Raw genomic sequence first — 21,259 nt, forward strand, 5'->3', positions numbered from 1 at the left:
AGAGCGCCTTCGCTGTTCGTGCTTGGCCACTGCGGTGGTCCCCGTGCATGATCACGGCATAAGACCTTTTTCATCCACGCTGTGGCAGCAGTGCATTCATGACCCCAGAAAACTTCCGGTCATGCATTTCTGACAGTCAAGTTTGCCAAGAAAACGGAAGCATATTGCGCATAAATCACTGTAGGCACATATTCTTGATGTGTTCAGATATCAAGAAAGTGCGGCATGTGTAGATCTCATATATGGGGGTTCTTTTTTGTGGCACTGAACAATAAAATCAATTTGTAGAACATTCCAACTTCTTAGCGCAACTCATGCCAGCTGGAGGGTTCTGTAAGTTTATAGGCTATTGTTACTTGCGTTGTTCCATAGGGCTTAACCGGAAGTCTTCTGGGAAGTCTGTTTGTAAGCGTGAAAGGGGTCTGGACGCCGTGAACATAAAAGGGTGTGAGTAAGCCGGCAAAAGGCTGTTTCACATGCTGCGACTGCAACGACGAAAATCGGTGCTGTCGCACGCGTAGCAATGCGATTTTTAGAGGGCTCATTTCACATGATTGCGATTTTAACAATGCGACTGGTGCGACGCCCAGGTTTGCTTAGTGCCAGGTTTCGTGGCACACGCTGCATAATTCTTTTATTGTAGTGAATAAAACGTGTACATTAGAATATTATTGACTTCTCTTGATTATAAGCAAATAATATGTACGTTTACTCATTTAAAAACGTTAGTTAAGATTTGTCTTGGGGTGCGCGACGGCGGTTACTGTAGTTCAGTGCGACATCGCGCACGTAAACAGCTGTTCGCAGGTGGTTCAGCGATGTGTGTTGTCTTATCTACCTTCTATGACCGTTTCGTTCTGCCTGTGCTACAACAATCTGCAAGATGACCTATCGACACCTTATATGCAGTATTCGGAATTCGGCTGCCACGAAGTTGTCGTGTCAGCCCAACAAGATCCTCGCGCTACCCGTGCTCGGCGTCAGCGTCTAGAGAAATGTTGCGTGTATATTGCCTGTCATTGCGCATATGTGGTGCCTGCTCCTAGCCATGTTCTGACGCCAAACGCAACAAGAAGCACCAACCCGAACGCCCGCGTGTGCCCCTGAACGAAGCCTCAAACGATCTGTGTGATTACGACGTGGAATGAAAATTGTGTTGTGAAATTCAACCTTAGCGCTAGCCTGGTTCGTCCATCGCCGTGCTTGCGCTGCGAATATAAATATGGGAGCCCCCTCTCAATATTTCTAAAGGCGCAAAAGCCGACGCATCAAATGTTTCGAGCAGTTACCGTCACTTTTGTAGAAACCTGTACGTTGTAACATAGCATTCTAAAAGACACGGTTCTCGTCCACTTTGTTGTCCCGTGTCTCGCGCTGGTAGTATACTCGGAACTTCTAACAAGAAGACCATATCAATACGCGCTATTCATAATGCAGGATCGTAGGCCCACGGCAGGTGCACTTGCCGTAGAATTTTTCAGCTTTCTGCTCAGCCTCGCACGCCTCTCACGGTTAGCCTGTTTTGTGGAAATAAATATTATTATTATATTATTAATGTTATTAGATATTATAGTTTCTTCACTGCAATTTATAGTAATCATCCAGATTTCTTAAGCTAGTCATGCATTTAACCTGTATTAGATCAACATCGTTACGACATGCTTATGGGAGTCATTTCAAATTCGATTGCTCAGCCAGAGAAAGTACAATTGCAAGCCTCAATGTTTATTCCAATTTGGTATTCCTAAACATTATATTGGCAGAATTTTATGCCTGCTTGCATTTCCTGCAATTCAATGTTCAGAGCTGGAAGAACTGATTCCTTTTCTTGCTGTCGAATGGCTGCTTCAATGTTGATAGCAAGCTATAATTATTCATTTCGAAAGTGTTAAGCAATGACTATATGTCTAAGCTTATCAATGCGTTTTTGTTCCACGAACACAATTAAGTTTTCTCGCTCCCTCTCATTGACAGCCATGGAATGAAACCGTTCACTTTCATAAGTATCAGGATGCAAACATTCTGGAGATTGTCCTGAGCATTTGTCTGCATCCTATAGTGTGCATGTTTGTATTAAGTTCTCGTGTTACAATCGCAGTGATCTACACATATTGTTATATTGCAACAAACTAATTTATTTAACTTTGTTTTCAAATGTACCATGTGGCCATGCAGTAACGACTGCATTAATAAGCAAAAAAGAAAACTGCAGATTCAGTGTACGTGTTGGAATCTATGCGAAGTGAAGATTCTGTCAAGTGGTCAATTAAATGCTGTTAAAGTAACTGCAATATATACAATTTGTCTTATTTCCAACAATCCAACATGTCATCTTTTGCAAGGTTTGCTTATGCACCTCATAGGTCACAACCTTAATGCATGTCATGTAATCTTTATGCATTACACTGTTCACAAACCATACCGAAACGCAAACGGCAGTTAATGTAGATGCACGCTGCGAGACATCAACACAGTGACGTTTGTTGAGCAAGGAATGGTGCGAGGTGTATGCAGATGAATGAATGACGTACTTATGTACTTATTTATTTATATACCTCGCAGGCTGCAAGGTTGGAGTATTATGCAAGGGGGAATAAAAAAGTTGTTACAAAAGGAAGAAGGGCACAACATTAAGAAAAAAAACCAGCAAAAAAAGCAGTACCACTACATTGCACCAACTAGCCCAACATGTTTTACTGGCACAACATTATACAATACTTAACAAACAATAACAGAAAAAGTTACTGCCCATGCACCCTGTACAGACGGTAAACCAGCGAAGTTGAAATGTGCAGTCCCGGTTTTTATCGCTGGGTTAATTCCAATGGCTTATTCAAGTCTTTCTATATTATTGGTTATGTCTGTGTTTCTTAATGAGGTTATGCATATGTTTGGCTTGGGTTTATCACATTGTTTATTTGGAATGCCGCCATTGCACTTTGCAAGATCACCATCTTCGAAAGTGCAATGAGCAGCGGTTCATTGTGTTAATCCAGGTGGTCCGTCGAAGTCTTTCTGAATTATGTTACGCATTCGTGTTTTGTAATGCGTTAATCATAATGTTTATGACTCAGTTATGCACTTAGTTACCAAGTGACACACCGGGGCTGCACATTTCCTTTAATTAAATACAGGGACACATTTTTGAACCTATAGGGAAGTCTGAGAGAGACTTCTGCACGCGCGCTCTGCTGCTAGAGAGAAATGACGTCACTATCGGTGTAGCCAATGGCCCGCCACACCTTTGCTGCAAGATAATTATGACATCATGATCTTGTCTTAACCCCGTCCCACTCTGTGTCCCTTCCTTGCAATAATGCGTAGATAAATGTTTATGTGTTAAATGCATAAGTATTTCTATGTCTACCCAACAAGAAATGTCTCCGTCCCTCATGTAAGACGAACAATGGCTCACAACCTCCGAAACAATGGCTCATACCCCTACGCTAGGGTTCTTGTGATCGGACCATGAGTGTTTCGCCTAGGCATATACAGCTTCACTCTAAAAAGAATGAACACCTTTCTGCTAGATACCAAGATAATCTCATGAGGTGTACTAACAAATGAAAGTTTATTGACCATGCCGAGTAAATGCTCGTCGACAAGCAATAAATCGAATTTACACAAAAAGCAGAAGCAAGATCTGATGCGTGTCCATACAGATCCCAACAGGAAACGCATCCATCTCTGAAAGTGTAACAGCAGCCATGCTGACACAAGATTCTCCCAGTGTATTTGCATCTACAGCATCCATAATTTCTCTAGGCAGCCGATCTCCACAGAATGCTAGCTTCTTCCTCTACAATGCACTCTCCACATCTGAGCGTGCATCGTAGAGGAAGAAGCTAGCATTCTGTGCAGATCGGCTGCCTATAGAAATTACGGAAGCTGTAGATCTAAAAATGCTGGGTTAATCTTGTCATCACGGCCTCCGTTAGAAATGGATGCATTCCCCGTCAGGAAATGCACATGAATTTTTGCTTCTCCTTTTTGTGTATGTTCAGTCTATTGCTTGTCAGCGAGCATTTACTCGGTGTGTACATTAAACTTTTGATTGTTAGATCATCATGGTTTTCTTGTTTGTCCTATGTGTTCTTTGGTGCCATTTGCAGCCAGGCTATTCGTTTTTTTTAGACTGCAGCAAGTCACTTTAATAGCCCTCATGATACCTTATAAAATCTTTTATTTGGCCAATGTAGCAAGAATTTACAGTGTGAAGCAGCAAGAACAGGGTATGCTAACTTCTAATTAAAAGGTTTATTGCGAAAATGCAGTGATCTATAAAGGTTACCACAAAGTAGTACAGCAATAAAACCTGATAAAGACTAGTGCTTGATGAAACCAAACATAAAAGCAGGAAAGGGGGAAAATACATATAGATATACAAGTCCAGGGAAAAAAAACAGTGATCACCAAGTGTGCAAGTGGCTACCTTCCAGGAAACTCATTTTTTCCCCAATGGCATGGAACTGGAAGAATGTGCTTGCATTGCATAAGCAAACTGTCAGTCTGTCTATTGGAATAACAACAGTGTTTCTTGAAAGGTGCTGGCATGCAGGATTGGCAATTGTAATTATTTTTTCCTGCACTTGGAATTTTTCTCTATTTTCTTTCTGTAGCATATTTATTTATGTTTGGCTGCATCAAGCACCAATTTTTATCTATCCTTCAATGATGTCTTTCTTTTTCTGGGGAAAACTCGGGGAAGGCAGGAGATGGAAATTCAAGACGATGAGCAACATGAGAAAAAGGTGAAAGTAGGAGCCAACGTTTCCACACGTGGACTTTGAAGAAGACAAGTCCACTTGTCAAAACGTTGGCTCCTGCTTTCACCTTGTTCTCGTTTTGCTCATCGCCCTTTTACAACTCGCCACATTTTTACAAATGAACCTCAGTTGAAAGTTAGTCTTCATTCATATCTAGTGTCATCCTGTTGATACTGCTTCATGCTATGCACTCTTGCAACATTTGTGTGTGTATGTGTGCACACGTGTGGATTTGGATGCGAGATCGGGCCCTTGGGCAGAGGTATCATTCTTCTCCTGTGCAGCCTTATGAATTCATTAACTATACTGCAACAGAAATGCGATGGACAGGAACGAAGTGAACACACAGAGCGCTTCGTTCTTGTGTGTTGTCTATCTGTTGCACTTTAGTTAATAATGAATACACACAAACTCATCTAGTTTTCAGGTATTATGTCAGGCTTATAAGCCCGCTTGTATCCTGGAATATCTGCATGGCTATGTGTACTGTAATTTAATTTCTGGCCATGTGCTGGCAAGTCGCGTGTTAATCTCCTGATTTTCCTGACAATCTTGTGTGATGTGCAGGCCCAGACAGTTTTTGGTGAATCCATGCAGGGTGTTGTGCAGGGTGTAATCTGCATTACAAGTGCTGCTTTGATTGCTTTCTGTTCAGCTTTTCTAGGTGTAGGATGACCTAAAATGGTACTCAGTTATGTGGGGTTTAGTTTTATGTAGTGTCATACTACTGTTACACTGCTATTGCCAGATCAGTGTACTATATGTGCCTTATGTTTGCTTGTATCTTCATGACTAGCAACCTCCTCTGTGTGTTTGGCAGTTGCATATAGTCTCCTGGCCTAATTGTTTGCCCCCATATTCCACGGTATGGGCCTGTTGTGTTTCAAGTTCAGGTACTCCCGAGGTTGTGTTTCTTAAGGGAGGGGTAGTCGTCTTTGCATCTCATATGCTAGCTGGCATAGTATCGTGCGATGAGGTTCTGAGCTCTTGAGACAAAGAAATTGTGCTGCAGGCTGCAACTCTACTCTGTCTAGGTGCTTGTTCGTTAGCTCTTTCTCATAGAGGTCTTCAAGCATGGTACAGTTGGAAAGACCTGTTATTACTACCCGATGCCTGTATTCGATGAGTTGTCTTTTTTGTGTGCTGTTGGTAATTCATACCGTACCATACCTTGGACACAAGCACAGCATCTGCGATTTTCTATAGTATCCGCTCGCCCACCCCCGTTATTTCGAGATTATTCTTTTCACCAGGTGTGGAAGTTGCGTCCAGGCATTGCATAATTGTTTCACCCACATGCTGACTCTGCCGTCATGGGCTTACACTAGCTGAAGATTTGTGGATGTTGACTTGCGGGCATATTTGTCCAGCTATGTGGATCACAATGTGCAATCTGGGGTAGTTCTTGATTCTAGTCTTTCTTTTTTTCTGACGTCGATATGAGCTGACTTATCAGAAAGCGAGAGGCCAGACTAGCCAAGAAAGTCTGCAGTGTTGTCGAGGGCTTGTTGCATCATTTTTTATTTCTGTATAAGATAGCTTTCCCACAGAGTGTAATACACCATAGGCTGTAGTGTTTCTTGTAGTATGCCCGTATTGTTGGTGTGTGTGGGCTAAACGTACCTCCAACTCTCACCTGGAATTTTCTGTCTTTCAGAAGGTTAGTTTAAGTGTTCTACCAGAAATGTTTTTGCACATCGTTCCTCTTATTAGAGCAGCATGAGGTACTGCTGTTAACCCTTTAATGACGAGAGATATAAATACCGAGAAAACATGTTTATTGTTCTATCTAAATATGCAAAACACGTCAAGAGTAAGCATAATCAACAAAAAGAAAAAATATTTTGCAGAAATTTTTCAGCAATAGAGGGAAAACCCCAGGCAGGAAACAGGAAGTGGGCTTCACCCCATTGAAGCCACCTAGCTTTATTTTCAATTTGTATAGACAGCTCTTATCATATGTGAACCAGAGGTGCCCATTTCATTTGCTTTACATCAGATGTGCGACACCAATGCAGCTGCATACGTTGCATTGGCCTGTCTCCTCTGAACTTGCTTGCACAAGACAGTGAGTCGCGTGCCAAACTTCTGCTTCCTCGTCCAGTGTTCCTGCTCTAAACCAACAAATGACGCTTGCCGCTTGTCATTCAGTGTTGGCCGAAGACATTTAGCTAGAAACTTCGTACTCGATACTTAAACTCGACAAGAGAAAAATTCTTTTTTGGTGTGTTGCCTGTAGGCAACACTCGTCAATAAAGGGTTAAAAGCCTCTTCACTCTGTTCATTTTTTCATAAGCGGTATTACACAATGTCCTGCAATAAGGTTTCTGCTGCTTATGGCCCACTCATATCTGCCAGAAGAGACAACTCTTGAAAAAGGTTTTCTTTGTGCTATGTGTGCGACGTAGTATGAGCATTCATGCCTTGACATTTATACATCTGTAGAACCAGCTTCTTGACAGAGTACTTGCTATACCTGATCATGCTTACTTGTGCAGTGCTGTTGAACAATACATATTGATGCAATGAATATTTACACACTTGAATTATCACGAAAGATGCATGGTTGTTTTACAATTCTGCGCTTTGCTTTCTATTGGTGTTAGATTTTGCATAAGCATGCCCCCCGTGCAATAGCATTTTGAAGTGTAAGGGTTCAATAAAAGGTGATGAACTAAATTTAAGTGCAAGATGCAAGAGCTTTTTTTCGCACCTATGACTCCCATCGAAATGCGGCTTCCATGGCTGGCAAATCAATCCCTCGCCTTGTGTTAGCAGCAGAATGCTATAGCCAAAGTGGCAGGTGAACAAATTGAAGAACAATATTTCTGTCTATAATTTTTTTTCTTGCCTGTATGTAAGTAAAGTTTGGAATAAGTTTGTCATTGCAAAAAAGCCCAGTTTGTGTTCTTTTATTGAATAAACCACATATTGTGTATAGTTGAAATGCAGAAATTTGTTCTAAAATCCTCAGGTGATATATGTTCTTGCAAGTAGCATGGTATTTCATTACTTATAAAGATAGTAATCGCAGCGGATATCGTTATATGGGTTTACACACTAATATATGTGATCACAAACTTATTAGAAACTTGCTAGAAACATGTAAGGCATGAATGTTTCTGCACACTTGATCAGCTGTGAACGTGCAAGAACTGCTTGTACTGGCTGACTTCACTGCAAAGTTTGGATTTACTTTTCTTCAGCGTGTCGTTTTATACTGTTTTATCCAGACAAGAACAGGGCGTTTGCCTGCTTTTCGCATTGTTGCACGAGTTCTACATAATTGTGCAGGAGGGTACGTTGTCACTGTATTTACTTAATCTACTAGCTGTGCAGTTAGTTACCTTGCAGAGCAAGTGTTCATACAGATGCAGTAAGGATACAAAGTCCGCAACATAGTCAATGTTTATTGGTTTCTGTGCAAGAAAAAAAAATTCCAGAGAAGAGGTGCAACTAAACGTGCATGTAATATTTTATTCAAGCCACGGATTTAATGCTATCGTAGCAAATTCATTACGATAGCCTACACTTTTGCTCTGTCAGATTTAATAAGAGGCAAGATAAGCTTTCAAGATGCATCGGGAAATTCGTGCTTGAAAACCGACAAGAAAATGCAACTGAACGGTACCGCGTTCAGCGCAACGTTGAAACTTCGGGTACTTTGCTGTCTTGTCATTTGCCCTTGCCGAGGTTGAAATAATTCAAGCTGCTCCGTAAGCGCGATTTTTGCATGCTACTCAAAACATTGTAGCGACCTCGTCGTCTGCTGGGGATCGAACACCTCCTAGCACTGACAACTCGCAAAGGCGTACGAAGCAAACGTGAAAATGCACTTCATTTGCTGTGGAGAGTGTCAACAAACGCATAGAAATCGGAGAATGCAATATGCGGTACAAGTTTTTTATTCTCCCTTCGCGTACGTACCGAATTCGACGATCCACGTCTCCGCGTATTGCACTTGTCGATCGAGACGCCATTTTCCAAAACAAACCAGCGAAATAGCTCCTGTGGCAGCTCTCCGCGCAATTTCGACGGAAAATCGCAGCGATCGGTGCGACGGTGCGACTGTGCGACCAACCGGTTGGTCGCAGCCGAAAATCGGGGGGTCGGCACTGCGACTGCGATCTTCATCGCAAACGACGGAAATCGCACTTCCGGTGCGACGAAAATCGCATCATGTGAAACAGGCAAAACGGGATTCAATCTCGCGTACGCGGGCGAGGAACGCGGCCCGAATGCGCTCTCTCTCTCTCCTGTCACGTGCGAGGAAGGGCATCAGGCGAGGGAGGAGGGGCGTTCTTCTCCGACGGCTGCCAGGGTGCCTTGATGACCTCCTCGCACGCCGCTCCGTACACAGTGGAGACCACCGCGGCGTTTACTGCGGCCTTGGCTACGCGAATCGTGGACGCCGTAGTAGATGCCATCGCGCCGTAGGGACGCGTTGCCGGGGATCGTGTGTCTTGAAAGCGATCGGCGACGTGGCCAAAGAGGGCACGCGCGGGCTTCATCTTCACAGCGATCTGCGATGCTTGCAGAGGGCGCGTAGTGCCGGCAGCTTCGTATGCGCTGTGCTTTCGACGTTTCAGTCGCGTAGAAGCGAGAGATAGGTCAAGGTGAATTCGATTGCTGAGGCCAAGATTCCTCGTCCCAGAATATTGAAATCGAATATCGATCGATATATGTTCGTGTTTACCTGTGCGCGCTTGACACCGTGCTGGGTAATTTAGTTAAAACAAGTTGGTGGCCTAGTAGGTTTGAATATATGATAGAATCTGTAGGCGCGACCGAAGAAGGACGAGGAAATACACATACACACAAACACAGCGCTATTTGTTTAGAATCTTTTAACCAACCATGCATGTCCATTTCATCGTCCTCAGCGTTGACACTTGGGTTACACATTTTTTCCCCGGTCGTTCTAAAATACATTAGAATAAAAGAACTCTGGTATGTAAAAACTTTTTCATGGTTGTTAATGCTAGTGCCGGAACACTGTTTCCATCTTCAAAACTATCCCGAACAAATGCTTCTGTCGGCAGAGTAATCTCGAAGGTTGTAGCTTTGGCTCCATGCACAATGCGCGCGTGTATGGTCCCCTTCCTTTGACAGCAGAATAACAGTTTCACGTATCTTCATCGACGAAAATAAGTACAAACGCGGCACGTTCCAGCATGACGTGCATAACTACGACTAATGGTTTATGTTCGGATACTTTAATTCGTGTTTTGTCAGCTACAGCGGCTCAACGCGGCTAAATATTCCATCTATAAAGTATGTAGCCAAAGAAAGCGACGAACAGCTCGCACATGACATTTCTTTTTTACAAAACAAGAATCCCGACAAACAAGTTCCCACCACTTACAGTCCTGCACTCTATGTGGTGGTGCCACCAGCCAGTGAGGGCTGAGCGACGACAATGCGTGACGACAGTTCGTAGAGTAAGAGAGAGAGCAACACTTCATTGAACTCGAATAGATGATCGCCTTCGGAACAAAGTCCCGGAGTTCTGGCCCTCCCTTCGCTCTTCAGGCATCCGGGCGCTGTGCAAGACCAGGACGTTACTGACTGCAGTTGAACAAAAATGCTAATTTTGCTTTTTGCCCTGGCACGATGTTTGAGAGCCGCTTCAATGTCGGCTGGCAGGGATTGCTGATCTGCCCATGAGCCAAAGATAAACCAAGCTGTAGAAGGGGGCAGAGGGGTCCAATGGGAAAGAGGAGGCAAAATAAATGAACAACTCCAGAGTATGCCGTCTGTATTGGGGTAACCGCAGCAGCGTGACAATTGCGGAATAGGTCCAGCACCTTCATAGATCATATGGCGCCGCGCATTAAGAAGAAACGGGTTTGTCAGAGCGTGTCGGAAGAGTCTTGCCTGCCATCTCACGAGCGGTGGCTCGAGAAAAGGGAACCGACGGCTCTTTAGGCGGGAGCTCAAGGGTGGAGGATCGCTGTAGACATTCTGTTGCAACTGCCGGCCCAATGCCAAGCGCCTGATTAAGAGCATCGCGGATAAGCTGGTCAGCAGTGCCATGACCTGGCAGTGGAACCCAGCCTGATAATATTGTTATTTCTATAGAATACGATACGCATTCCGCGACGACTGTCAATGATTGACTTAACAATGATGGCTATCAATGACTATGAATCAACAATTTTTTTAGCGTTTGTCGATTCATGCTTTCGACGAAGGGTTTTTCGTCGATTATTTGAATAATGAAAACTTTGCCGGACGCTTTTCGAAACGTTGAAGGGCAATTACCTAGTGTTGCATAATCCCATCTTAGAATTTAAGACATGCAACTATGTTTGAAACACAAGTGTATAATCGCTTCATAAACTGGCGGATAGCACGGAATTAAATAATTTGCATGGTGCTAGTGGATCTTTGCAAAGTACAATTAAACAAGAAATAAGAAAAATGCGAATGTGAAAGGTGAACTCAAACTGGAATATGTAAGAAATCGCAATACGCGAGGGGAAACGAAAATGACAGGTATAGGAATTTAAATTGCCAGCTCTTTCTTTTACAGCTGGAAGGAATGTCACTTGGTTGGGAGGTTTGGCTAGAACCGGCACCTTCATTGAATGACCAAACATAGATGCACGGACGCTATATAAATTCCCGGAATTGACATGAACTCCATCGCCCTGTCGAACACATGCTGAAAAACCGGCAACTAGGCTGTGCCGCGCCTTTAATGGACTGGGAATGGCACGACGATCAACGACTGGGTTGCTACGACATGTCTTGAAATGCTAGGCGTTTCAAACCTACCGCTTCGGCCCACGTGGGTGTAAAGAGGAGAAGCACCCGGTTCGGCATCGCTCGGGACTCCGAAAAGCAGTCGACAGTCGCTCTCCCACAGCCGCACAGTCACTGCTCGTGCAGCGCCATTCGAGAACGATTTCAATATTTTCGCGATTGTCCCGTCAAACCCTCGATACGATTATTCGAACACGTTTAATCGATTAAGTCAATTAAATCAACTGAAGTCAGACCAGCAACCAGCACCAGGCTACGAAGCACCCGGACTCCACCAGCTACAGCCCTTGCCGAAATTTGACTGTGAATCTGCGCCACATATGGTAATGAAAATAGCGGGCCTTCCTTTAAAAACTGGCGGATCCCACGCACTATGGAAATCGATGTGAACGAAGCTTAGTATCCTATTTGCTATGATTGACAATAATTAACGATGATGATGGGGATAAATGTGCAGTTCTTTGGAGTTTAGCCGAATACGAGAGTGATGAGTTCATGTTAAACGTCGCGTTGCGTGCTCCACTGCTGTTTGTGTGCGCACTCCACAGAACAAACAGGGAGACATGTTTGGTTCAGGCGTTGTTGCGCGTCATCTTTCATAACATCTCAGAGAGTTGAGCATTATCATCGTCTCACATGAAACATCGTATCGCGGTGGAAATTGTCAACTTTATTTGAATTATCGGGCTGTATGTAATTGAATATCTTATTCCGGAATTATACGTATACATTGTAAACGTACATTCGCAGTCTGAAGCACGTTGCGCTGCGTAGGAAAAAGGCTCCTGTTCCGCGCGACGCTTCTTTCGAGCGTGGGTGTCCTCGACGCTGAGTGCCCGGGTTGGAACCATTTTGCTGGCCCGGTCAGCAGGCTATTAACACTCAGTAATGCTGGGGTGTGTGATATCTACCCACAACTGGGTGTGACGCTAATCATTTGGGACGCATCTTGGACGATGAACGAGGAGATGTTCAGATGTAGATTTGGAACGTTGTAAGCCATTTTTTCTTGCGTTGTGAACGAAAACGCACATGCTACCGATTGCATGTTTTTTTGAATCACGCCGCGAGAACCTGTGCTGATCCACAGCGTGATCTCAATGCGCCGTCAACGTCTGATATCGACCGCAGTGACCAACGCACTTGCACATGACCAAATTAAGTAAGATATAATACAGAGCCCTGAGACATTCCTGTTTACAGTTGAGGGAAGGATGGAGAAATAGCGCCAACAATGCTCTTGGCTTGGGCGAGAAGCAAGTCACGGGTCTAGTTGTTGGTAGAAATCCAGGAACCTCCCCTTCGAATTGTGCCCAGCACGATGTTATGGATTGCGTATTCGAACGCGTTTTTTTAGGTGAGCAGCTTGTATGGCTCTATGTTAACCGCTGCTGTAATTGTCAATAATTTGTTTGGAAATGTTGAGTAGCACATTTTAAGTGGGAGATGAGTCGTGGATAGTCAAGAAGTCGTGAGTGTAGGTGATCGAATTACCAGAGGTGGCGATTAAATTTGCTAAAAATTATGTGTTCTAGCAGCTTACCCACGAATTATGTGAGAGAAATAGGCCGTATGTTCGTGTGGTTCTCCGTGCTTGGAAATGAAGGAGAGCTGGACCGATTTCCAGGGATCCGGAATTTTCCCCGAGATTCGCGTCTCCTTCATGATGCACACTTAGTGCTGGTAGGCTGATTCGGAGAAACTGCGGAGACTTCTCACGGTGAAGTGTTCTGGGCCGGGGGCCCTGTTCTGGCAGTGGCATGTGCGTAATTAAGCTCGTCACCCGAAAAGTGATATGCTTTGTATCAGGAAAAAAATTGGCTAGAAGTAGCTTTGTCTGATTGCAGTTCTCTAGCAGATGTTGAAAGCTGTGAGGGTAGGGCTTGTTCACGTTCATGTGCCAAGGTTTTTAAGAGGCCCTGCGTCTCCGCCACTGCTGTGGAAAGAATCGTAAAAAAAATGTTTATATTCCAACGGCACCTAGCTGGTGCTAGGTGCCGTCCTTCCGGTGGGTGCCGCCACGTTTGTTGACGCAAAGCCTTTGGGGCAGCTTTTGGAGCTTCAGCTAAAATCAGTGAAATAACGTGCCGGATGCGAAAGCCAAACGCAGTTTGCGTCTCGAGCATGCGCAGTCCCTTCGGCGCTATTTCTTAGGGGCCCGAAACATTTATGGGGCCCCGATGCTAAAACTCTATTAAGGCGGAAGCCTTAATTGGCTCATACCGCCGATGAGCTTGAATAAAACGCGTCGTCCGGTATAATGGTACAAAAACTATCTTCAACAATGGCTCATACCCCCCTAAGCAAGCAAAAAAATGCAATGTCTTATACCTGTCGTAACGCAGAGGCTACAAGCTCTCGGCAAAGTGAGGCGTACAGTGCGTATACGTTGTAATCACGCATACAACGCACAGAAAAGCGTCGTCTAGTCGAGTGGCACAAAAAAAAACACGTGACCTTCTCAACGTCTGATACCCCCGTAAGCAGGGAAAAAATGCGACGGCTGATACCCCCGTAAGGCTGAGGCAGCAAGCGCTCAGAAAACTGAAGCGAGCAGTGCATGCATTCATTTAAATCACCCAAACAACACACAGAACTGCACGCGTTTCAATCCCCTGCAGAGAGGACGCAACGTAAAGTCGAAGAGAAAGGTCGTCGGCGCGAGTCTGACCCCGCTATACGAGCGCGCTAAGCCGCAGCGAAGCGTATGAAAACGAGTCGAAGAAGCCGAACCGCGAAAGCAGCAACACGGCCATGCCAAGTTTACCAAGTGAGCAACAGGCCTTCGCCTTCACATGGTACAGGAGTGTAACATACTGCTGAACGTTTTGCTTCCGTTAGCAGTATTTTCCAATAAAAATGTCACTTTGCCCGTCCACGCCCTGCACTGATCGCTCTTGCCCGTGTCTTTCGTCCCTTTTGCGCCGTTTGAGAATCGAATTTTGATGAAATGACTTCAGAATGTCACAGCGAAAAACTGTATACACGATGTTCGCGTTGCGGCTAATCACACAGGGATTCTTTTCTTCGGCATTCGCGTGGGCGTCTGGTTTGCCTACATGGTTAGCACCGAGACTGTTTTTCAGCACTGCCTTTGGCATATTACAGGGGCACACTAATGACTTTGCGCACCAATACATGCAGTGTACGTCTGCCGCTGAAGCACCACTTTCGGCGGCAACTACTTGTACCTTTCGGAATACAGTTTTCTGAACACGGGATCGAAGTGAAATCTAAATTTCATCGCAGCCTGCAGTCAGAGGTCCGTATCGAAAGGTAGAGTTGGTACTTCGCTGTACAATCATCGCATTCCTGACACCATGTCACACTGGGCGATGAAGTCGCGAGAAAATGTTGAGTTCTGCTCATTTTCCGGGCTCGGAAATATTCTAACATATTACGTTATATATATACGGCATATATACGTATGTATACGTTAGATAGCCCAACTCCGGTGTCACATGACCTGTGCGTTTAAGGGTTACGAGCTACACGCGTCTTCTGGTCAGCGAAACTTCATTTACGACTCACGCGACGATAACTGGACGAGGCTCCACTGTGAGCCGGCCAACTTGGAATCGATTCATCGTCAAACTTTGCGCTAGTCATTGTGCATATTTCTTTGTCCCCGTTTGTCCAGCGCGAAGTTTGAGGACGATCGAGGCCCGTCCGCGTGCTCTATCAGAGGTAGTGTCACCTAATTTGCCTTTTAGCCACACCAGAAGCAGAATAGTGCGTGTTTATGTGTTTTGTTAGATTGCATTCATGAACTTCTCTTTCGGTCTGCTTTTCTTGCTTTTGAGTTACGGCATTTCGCGGTGGATTGCTCCTGCAAATAACGACGAACACGCTCTTCTTTATTTCTTCTTGACTGCCCGTCTGAGCAGATGGTATGTCTCTGAGACAAAATACAACGACGGGCAGCATCGTGCTTACGTCACACGCGGTTCGGCTCTGATTGGCCGCATTCGTCCACGACGTCACCAAGCGCGAGGCAGCGCCGGATCGCGATCCAGCAGTGCTCGTTGAGGTCGTCGAGCTGCGTGCACCCGTCTTCCTGTCGATGACACGTGACCCTCTCCTTGACGACTCCCGCGAGTCGCATGAAATCGTGCAAGCCTTCGAAGGACCTGACTTCGTCTCGGAGAGCGGCCGCTGCCTCGTCCTCGCTGATGGACTGGACTTCGGCAAGTTCCTCCAGAAGAGCTCGGTGCCGCAGGACCCGCTCCAGCGCCGCCGCAGTGGTCCTGTCGAAAACGCGATACGTGCCGGGACACGTTTACATCTAGTCGAAGTCGCTAAACTGAAGAAAAGGTTTCACCGCGATACAATAGCAGTGGTAACATGTGTTATGGCGTGGTAGAGCCGATGCAGTCATACGAAGGAAGTTGTTGGAGTAGCTCCTCTGTAGGGTTCGTAATGAAATGCTGTGCTCAGGATAAGACAAGATAATGAAAAATCGAAAGGCATATATATCGCCATCTTGTGGATACGCTGAGGCGTTATGCTTCAAAAAGTAATAAACGCATCACTTCCTGAAGCACTTGATTAGCTTATCTCAGATCCCTTTAGCCCAGCCGAGGATGAGGTCGCGACCTCATTAGGGCAGTTTCAAGAGATTGTTCACATTTCTTTCGAAGCAGCTGCTATGCCGGCTGAAAGCGAATGCTATAAGCGACAGTGGATAAGCCAACGAGCAGTCTTAATAAGAACGGCGGGATTTTTCGGACATTGCAAGGTTAAAGGCACATCTAAAAGAAATGATCAAAATTCAAGAAACGAATAAGAGCACGCGCTGTTGTTCCCGACACGAGTCTTGCGAGTATTTGTGTCTAAGTGCTGCAGTTTCATTACTGGTACTTACTTGTCAGGATTAGCTCCAGCGAGGAATTGCGAAGCAGTGGCCACCAGGCGGGAGTTCCTCCGGGCCGTGTCCCAAATGGCAAACGAGTCCTTGTTCATGTAGCCAGGAACATCGACTCTTAGGAGGCTGTAGTTACGAGATATGCCGTCGGACAAGCGACTCACGAACGCCGCCCAGTTCCAGCCCCTTCGTACCGAAACCGAGAACCTTCGTATGTTTTCGCTGTGCTTGACGACATCAGCCATGCACTCAGAGTCGTCCTCAGACATGCATGTGGCGCTGACGTACAGCTCTGCTAAGCTGCTGTTCCTTGAAAACGACTCAACCACGGCCGTCCAATCTAGGTCAGTTTCATTCGCCGAGTAGGCGAGAGACATCGAGATCAATCGCAGTATCTTGAGCGTGGTGGTTGTTCCAACATAGTCTGTGAGAGCAGACGACAGGTTCTCACTGTGTCTGCCAGGATCAATAATCACAGTCAGCGATGTCACGTGGTTCAGCGAACACAGCTGGTGCAGGAGCCTGCCAAGCGGCGGAGCATCGCTGGTATCCTGCCCGGCTATGACGTCGCGAAAACAATGGTACCTGAGTAAATGGAGAGCGTACCAATAGCAGGCAACCCCCAAGTGTGGCCAGAAAACGACCTTCTCCTCGGCGCCACTTTCTCGAAGGGCTTCGCAGACTTCTTGCAGGACTACGGCGCTCGCGGAGTCCCCATCAATGACCACGTGCTTCAGACTGTCCTTCGCCGAAAGCGCTCTGAAGAAGAGAGCCCACTTCTGGGGTCGCCAGATGTGCAAGGGCAGCGTAAGTTCTTGCAGCGTCTCATTCTCCGTGAGAGCCGTCAGCCAGCCATTCCAAACAAAAGCACCTGTGTGGTGCTGATGAAGACGGCAATGAACAATGTGAATACTGCGCAGCGTCTTATTCTTTGCGAAGATGTTAGATACTTCTTCGACGCAGTGCTCCAGCACCAACGCCTTCCTGAAGTCCAGTCTGGTGATGGTTTTGTTTTCCACGAGTCCTCGCAGTATCAACTGCATAGAGGTGCGGTAAAAAGAGTGCTCTCCCACAAAGCTTAGCGTCGTTAAGGCAGTCGAACTCTTCAGGTACTCCGCGAAAGTGGCACACATTCCTTCTTGAGAGGAGGCCACTACTGCAGTGTTCAAAGAGAGTTCTTTCAGGGTTGAGCACGCCGAGATCGCAGTCAAGAATGCCTCTGCTTCCTTACGTTTCATGTACAAATTAGGAAGATGGAGAGACGTGAGCGACCTCGTCGTCAGCAAAAGGGACGTCAGTTTATCCAGAAAAGAGCTCCGGCACTCCGCATTACTGGTGAACTCGAAGTGCTTCAAGTTTGGCAGGGTCGGCACGACCGCGCAGAAGATACGGTCAGGACCGATGCCCCGGCCGTACGAGTCCCGCAACTTGAGCGACTCGACGAATTGGTTTCCGCGGAGGGCGTCGCACAGGAGCTCGTCGTACAAGTTGAGCCAGCCCATCGTGACGTCGAAATGCGTCACGCAGTGATGCTTCTTGACGAGGCAGTGCAGCAGCGTGGCGACCCGGTGCAGTGTGTCCAGCGAGTGGTCCCTCATGTACGGGCAGTCAATGCTCGCCACGGTCAGCCCGCTGCGAGTACGCGGGGTTTCTCTTAGTTCGAGCTTGGCCTGCGAGAGCACTTCGTTCCACACACTGAGGTGTCGAACGATATGGCACGCTCGGTCCTCGGTCGCAGTGCAAGGTGACGTGTGGTCAATAGCTTCGCCCGAGAAGAAGCCCTTTATTCCTTGGATGTCTGCCAAGACGACGTCGCCCAGATTCAACGAGTCTGCCCGACCACTCGTTACCGGGAACTTCCTTGGGTCATCGCTTGCCATTTTACCTGGAAGGACAGATGGGTAGCTCTTCCAAAATCGATCATGCGCATGCCTTCAAAGCGATAATGCGTCTTGACGCATGATATTTAAGCTATTCCAACTATTTACCAATAAAGTGGTGCATTAATTGGTTCGTTCCCCGGACTTTCTTCTTCGCCGTCCGGCTTGTCTTAGCCACTAAGGCTGTTGGGAAGCGATGTTTGAATCTGACGTGAAGCATTCTCTCCCTCACCTTCTCACGTACGCGGCATGTATTCCCGTCCAGTTCGCGGTCCATGCTATTTTGTCATCGTTCACTCTACGCTAGTGCATCGTGTTTTGTGCTCCGACTATTGGCAGGCATTCACTGCAGACTGCACCGCGGGTAGCTAGCCTTACACTGGTGACACAGAGCTAGGCACTCAGAGCTTGTGCTTTATTTTGTCGCCGATGGCCACCTCGCGATCCCACAGAGCGAAAGAATAGCGTAAGCTTCTCGTGCGGCTATTAAAACGACGTTGAGACCAACCAGCAAATGAGTCTAGCAGACAAATCTGCACATTAATGGCAGATTAGACCAGACCTTTGAGAGCGCTTCCAAAGCGTTTCCATGGTCGCGTAAAATGACAATGAAGCTGAACTACAGACACTAATGACTTTATAGTCACATTATTGACGTGGCTGTTAACACTATCGTAACGCGCCATGATAGTTTTATTGCCACGACAATGCTTACCTATTTAATGGACCACTGATTGTTCGCAGGGCTGCCCGAAAAAGGAGCATTCGAATGTGCCATTAGGTAGAATGGTATAGGTTAAATGATATGCCTTGTCAGTGCAAGTGCTCAGAATTTACGTATGACTTGCCTCGTGATGAGGCGAATGAGCTCGCAGCTCGGTTGACGCAAGAGATCTAGACTTGGTGGCATAGTGGCCTCAGAAATCGGCTGGCTCGCTTTCGCGGGGATCACAGAGACCATCCGAAGACTCCATCGGATTTAGCTTACACTCGCCATTCCCCCTTTGTTCAGCGCTTCGAGCCTTTCACGAACATACACGGGTGTGGCACTCACCAGAGACGCCAGTCGATGTTTCTAGCTTACTCTTGTACTTGTTGAGTCTTGTTATCGCTTCTGCCGTGACTGTTGTTCTTGACGCTCAGACTCCACCACCAACGCCCTGTAGACTACTTCTTCTTCGTCGACCTTAGCACGAGAATCAGTAATCGTGCTTCTCGTTTTAATTTTCTACATGAATATTGTTACGAAGACTAAATCGTCAAAGTACAGATGAGAAAAGAGTGTGCAGCTAGGCTAAAAAGCGCGGTGGTGCCGTGGGTTCCATCTCCGCACTAAAACAAATTTTTTTTTTCGCTACCAGCGAGGCTGTCTGCCAGAGGAAACCGCGTGGATTTCCATTGGTATACCTTCACGTATTCTGATGATGACTACAGCAACGACGAGGATGAAATCAGAAAATAAACTAACGAACATTATACAATATAATTTTACACAATTGTATATTTTTAAAAATATAATTTATAATGACAAATTCACGTAGTCAGCAACTTGTGGGTGTTCACGATGCGACCCTTTCGGTCTCGAACCACTTTCCAACGAAAGGCCTTCACTGCCGCATTTGTCATCCCTCCACATGTTTCTTGTGGTGATCTCAGATGTTCTTGGTTTGAGTAAAGTGTTTACTCCAAAACACGCAGCGATGGTTGGAGCACTTACGTTGACCCGCTCGTCTGAGCTGATCGCAACTATTCGCAAGTTCCGTCGTAGATCTCAGTTCTCGTGTGATCACCCCGATCTTCCATCAAGCACGCCGGCCATGTTCTGATGCTCACTTGACGCGCCAGGTACTTCGCAGCGTCATAGGGAACACACGAATGATAAACACATAATTCTGTGGACAAGGTAGGGAAGAAAAATCTAGTGTGACCTCAGAGCATCTATTATTCGGATCCAGCCGGCCTGCGGGGAGACGCATGTTGGCTTATAAGTGCAATGACGATGATGATGGTGATTATGATGGTTGTAGTGATGATGATAATGATGAAGAAGGACCTGTTTGCGGTAGGTGTAAAGAGCCAGAATAACAATTCTGAGTTGGAAGCTAGCCGAATGCGTGCATGGTAGGCAACTGCAGATATATAAATCGACATCTAAGACTGATAAACATGAAAGAAAAAGGCTCGATTCAGTTATAGATACGTCAAGAAATGCACTAATTATGCATAACTGAGAAGTGATACAAACTTAATCCAAAGTATTGAATAGACAATTAAAGAACAAAGCACAGAAGACCGCTCTATGAACAAAGTCGAAGCATAAGAAAATTTAAATAATTAGTGACAAGAGTAGAAGAAATGCTGATGAAAATAAAATTAAAGGAAGCCTGGAAAAATTTTGCACAATGGTACTGAGTCATTAGGGTAGGTCCTTCTGATCATTAAGGGACGCATTTAAGTAGCTCGCGTAAAGCATGTAATTTATTATGAGGTTTAGAAGAGGTGAATCGCTACCGATCGCAGCGATGCCACTCTCCTGAGTTTTCAGCCCAATTGATGTCACTTAAGGGAAAGCATTGGTTTGGGGAGATTGGCTCCCGAGGTGGCGTCACCGATAATGTTTTCCAGCTTTACGATGAACAGGTATTCTTCGTAATAGTTGCAGTGCTTGTAAAGCTTCTTTCTATAAAATGTAACAGAAAGAGCATACACAACGACAATTAACCGCTACACTCGAACACTTGCGGCACACAGCAAGTGTCGTCTGCTTGCGTTACAACGTTCTCCGTGTTGACGTGAGCTGCGCTGGTCACTGTTGATCTCGAGCTTGTTTTTTTTTTCGCGAGCACGGTTTTCTGCTTACGTTGTGGGCTGCAGATAAATGCGACTGGTGACATGTCAAGCTGCGACATTGTGTCACTCTGCAGCAGAATACGCGAACAGAGTGGCCTCAGCGCATCGGCCGGTCGTTATCCGATCGGCTC

The 21,259-nt window shown here is 45.9% G+C and overlaps 1 protein-coding gene across 1 annotated transcript; it reads right to left on the reverse strand.

Moving 5' to 3' along the window:
• Positions 1 to 15,357: 15,357 nt before the first annotated feature.
• LOC139048935 (uncharacterized) lies at positions 15,358 to 19,471 on the reverse strand. Its single transcript, XM_070523917.1, has 3 exons — positions 19,333 to 19,471; positions 16,399 to 18,283; positions 15,358 to 15,781 (listed from the first exon to the last, which is right to left on the reverse strand). The coding sequence occupies exons 2-3, from the start codon at positions 18,276 to 18,278 to the stop codon at positions 15,472 to 15,474; spliced, it is 2,190 nt and encodes a 729-aa protein (XP_070380018.1). The 5' UTR covers positions 18,279 to 18,283; positions 19,333 to 19,471; the 3' UTR covers positions 15,358 to 15,471.
• Between the last annotated feature and the right edge of the window lie 1,788 nt (positions 19,472 to 21,259).

This window comes from Dermacentor albipictus, chromosome 8 (genome assembly GCF_038994185.2).
Source record: "Dermacentor albipictus isolate Rhodes 1998 colony chromosome 8, USDA_Dalb.pri_finalv2, whole genome shotgun sequence".
NCBI lineage: Eukaryota > Metazoa > Arthropoda > Arachnida > Ixodida > Ixodidae > Dermacentor > Dermacentor albipictus.

Bases quoted from the DNA above. Each gene is read 5' to 3' on its own strand.
- LOC139048935 (XM_070523917.1), bottom strand. From the start codon at position 18,278: ATGGCAAGCGATGACCCAAGGAAGTTCCCGGTAACGAGTGGTCGGGCA. The intron at 15,782-16,398 runs GTAAGTACCAGT...CGTTTTCGACAG, and splicing joins GCTGGAGCTAATCCTGACAA to GACCACTGCGGCGGCGCTGG.